The 3524-nt window shown below is 38.3% G+C and overlaps 1 protein-coding gene across 1 annotated transcript; it reads right to left on the reverse strand.

Moving 5' to 3' along the window:
- Positions 1-762: 762 nt before the first annotated feature.
- LOC124968060 (olfactory receptor 18-like) lies at positions 763-1731 on the reverse strand. The gene has a single exon (XM_047530440.1). The coding sequence runs from the start codon at positions 1603-1605 to the stop codon at positions 763-765; it is 843 nt and encodes a 280-aa protein (XP_047386396.1). The 5' UTR covers positions 1606-1731.
- Positions 1732-3524: the final 1793 nt, after the last annotated feature.

Genomic DNA, 3524 nt, shown 5'->3' on the forward strand with positions numbered 1-3524 from the left:
TGATAGTCCCTCATCCATGGGTTCTTTTCCTCAGAATCACTGCCTTACTCCACATCTGTGCTGGGTCATGGGCAAGGAAATGCAGAACCAGCTTGCCTCCCCATTGGGGACCCAAGGAAGCCTCAGGCTCTGTTCACAAAAGTGAAACCCATGCCAGATCACAGGCTTTTATCTTATACAGGCAACCATGAGCAGCTGTCGAGTCACTGCCCTGGAAGCACCAATCTGAAGGGACAGAGGCACAGGCTAATTAATTACTATGATCTACCCTGAAGGAAGAATTCACAGAGTTCATGGTTAGCCAAGGTGTTCCGTGGTATCCAGATCTTTAAGAGTGTCCTAATAGGAATGAGGGAAGAAGAGGTGAACATGAGTGCCTACAATGATTGTGGCCCCTTCCTCTATTCAGAAGGAAGCTCATGTGTACTATTCAGTCTTTCTTCTCCCTTGTTTTTAAAGACCAATTGCTTTTTATTTCCATTATTTATGGTGGTTAAAATTAGCATTTGAGTCATTTGTACATGCTATATCAATAACTTCAATTACGCTCCCTTTGTTGGGCAACCATCAATCAACATGATCCACATGCAAACTTTTTCATCTCCCCAAAACGAAACTCTGCACACAGCTAAAGCACACCCTATAACTCCAACCCCACAACCAACACCAACAAACTGCAAAAGTACTGTGCCCATGAGGCAGCATTCAGAGGGGCAGGTGTTTACTACTATGGCTTCTCCCACCTGCATCCAACTGAGTGCCTCATGCCCTGACATAGACTTTTCCACTGTGCAACATCCTTAGGGAATTTTTAATGTCCCTGTTCCTCAGACTGTAGATGAAGGGATTCAGCATGGGGGTGACAATTGTGTACATCACTGAGGAAGCCACACCTTTTCTGGGAGAATGTGAAATGGCTGACCCAAAGTACATTCCAACACTTGTTCCATAAAATAAGCAAACAACTGAGAGATGAGACCCACAGGTAGAGAAGGCTTTATACTTCCCTCCTGGGGATGGAATTTGCAGAATGGAAGAAACAATCTTATAGTAAGAGAAGAGAATTACTGAGATGGGAAAAAGCCCAAATATAGCACCAACAAAACATTTGACTATGTTTTTGATGAAGGAATCAGAACAGTCAAGATTAAGGATTTGAGCAGGTTCACAGCAGAAATTATAAATGTCCACATTCTTGAAGTAGGCAAACTGTAGGATGATCAGATTATGCAACTGGGAGTCCAGAAGGCTAAGTAAAAGTGACACAAAAACAAAGAAGACACAGAGGTGAGGGTTCATAATAACTGCATAACGCAGCGGGTGACAGATGGCCACATACCGGTCATAGGCCATCACAGTCAGAAGTAGGTCATCCATACATCCAAAAATGATAAGGAAAGACATCTGTGTCAGGCAGCCCACATAGGAGATGGCTCTGCTGTGAGTTAGGATGTCCACAATCATCTTTGGGACTGTGGTGGAGGTGAAGCAGATGTCAGCCAAGGACAGGCTGGAGAGGAAGAAGTACATGGGGGTGTGGAGGTGGGAGTCAGAGCTGACAGTCAGGATGATGAGCAGATTCCCAAGAACTGTGACCAGGTACATAGATAGGAACAATCCAAAGAGGATGGGCTGCAGGTCTGGATCATTTGAGAGTCCCAGGAGATGGAATTCTGATATGCCTGTTAAATTTTGTGTTTCTATATTGCTTGGACACCTTTTGCAAAATAAAAATAATAAATATTGTGGGGAAGAAGAAGTAAGTTAATCCGCCCAGTACTCTCTATATATTTGAATTCCTTTGGCAATGTTTCTCATTTGTGACAAACCCAATCTTTGAACTATCTCAATTAGTGTTATTCACTTTCTTGTTTGCACACCTACTTGGAAGAGGCTCAGTTGAACACTGTTTAAAGACCAAGAACATTAGAGATTAACAACTTCAGGATCACATTACAATATGACCTATTCTTTTGAGAAAATAATAGAGAAGAAGTAAGTCTTCCTGCTTTCAGGGAAACAAAATCATCATAAAGGAATTTAAGAAGCATTGAAATTTACCTTATTTTTATTTGAATTCAAGGTACAGCATCTCTGTACTTGGAATATACAGTACAAACTCTGCAAGATTTAGGACTGCCTTATAGTAATACTATTGGAGCTGACAGTTCATAATCAGAAAACATAATTACATGCCAGTTATCTCCCAGAAGGTTTTCTTCATTGTTAGGTTTCTGATTTCCTTCCTTTATGCAAGTGCTCACTCAGAATTTGATTTTCTTTTAAGTAGTTTGTAGTATATAATTCCCAATTCTGATGGTAGTGAACTTCAATTTTTATAAAAGGTGTTTGGTTAAATGTACATAATCTTATGATGTTGCTGACCAAATGCGACCTTAATGTAGCATGCACCAGTCAAAAACATAATGAAATTCTTTTCAAGTATTATCTTTTACTTCTTCTTAATTTAAATGTCTAATTTTATTTTTAATTTAATTTTATTATTGTCACCTTCTTATAAACTCAGTAGTATATCTGTTATTACGACCACTCTAGGCTTTTTACATTTTTTTCTTGACCCTCTATTCTGTGGTAACTTGGACATGATCCTTCATTTTTGAATCACGAACCATCTCATTCACAGTGGAGGATTTCAGGGCCAGAGATGTATCCATGGCCCAAGTTTCAGTCCTGACATTCTTATCCCTAGTTAGTATATTTTCACAGGGATCCTTCATGATCCTGGATTCCTATTTTCTTATTCCAGCTACCTGAAGGCAATTCTGGGTCATTATTTTGTTCATACTAATTGTGATAAAGTTTGATAATAATGCAAACCAGGAAAGCAGAGGGAATGATGTAAATGACTTGGCAATTTCTTTATTTGTAACATGCCAAAAGTACATACTTTATGCAGATATTTAACAAACTTTCTATTAATTCTCAATTGCAAAGAGTAATGGAGTCCAGCACCATTTTCCAATATATTTACCTGGGGATATTTGAACATATTCGGATACTCTGACTTCAAACCTAAACAAATTTTACCAACTTATCTGCATGTTAAATCCTATAAACCTTCTGATACCCTGGCTTTTAAAGAAGGGTGTAGAACCACTGACTTTGAATACTCCCTGGGGATTATAAAAATGTTCATTGATATGACGTTGTTGTCAATAAAAGTGATTGGCAATTTGAAAATATAAACATTTAATGATATTTTTATGAATTATGAATTATTATCTATGAGTTTTGAGTTCTGGGTATTTCTGCATGATTTAACTCTCTTACACATTTATTCCCCAAAGATATTATTTGAGTGGAGGATAATTGAATTCTAACTGAACCACTGTGAAGTTCACCTTTATGTATATCCATAATGCACTAAATTAAAAAAAAAAAAAAACTAGAAGTAATTGGAAGAAAAACCCATAGAGTTGAGGGGAGACAGAGGGAAGGGAAGAAGAGAGAGAAAGGGGAAGTATTGGAAGAAGCTCTATCCCATGCTTGTGTAATCATTTCAA

The sequence above is a fragment of the Sciurus carolinensis genome, chromosome 17 (assembly GCF_902686445.1).
Source record: "Sciurus carolinensis chromosome 17, mSciCar1.2, whole genome shotgun sequence".
NCBI lineage: Eukaryota > Metazoa > Chordata > Mammalia > Rodentia > Sciuridae > Sciurus > Sciurus carolinensis.

Coding starts and splice junctions, on each gene's coding strand:
- LOC124968060 (XM_047530440.1), bottom strand. CDS start 1,605: ATGTACCTGGTCACAGTTCTTGGGAATCTGCTCATCATCCTGACTGTC.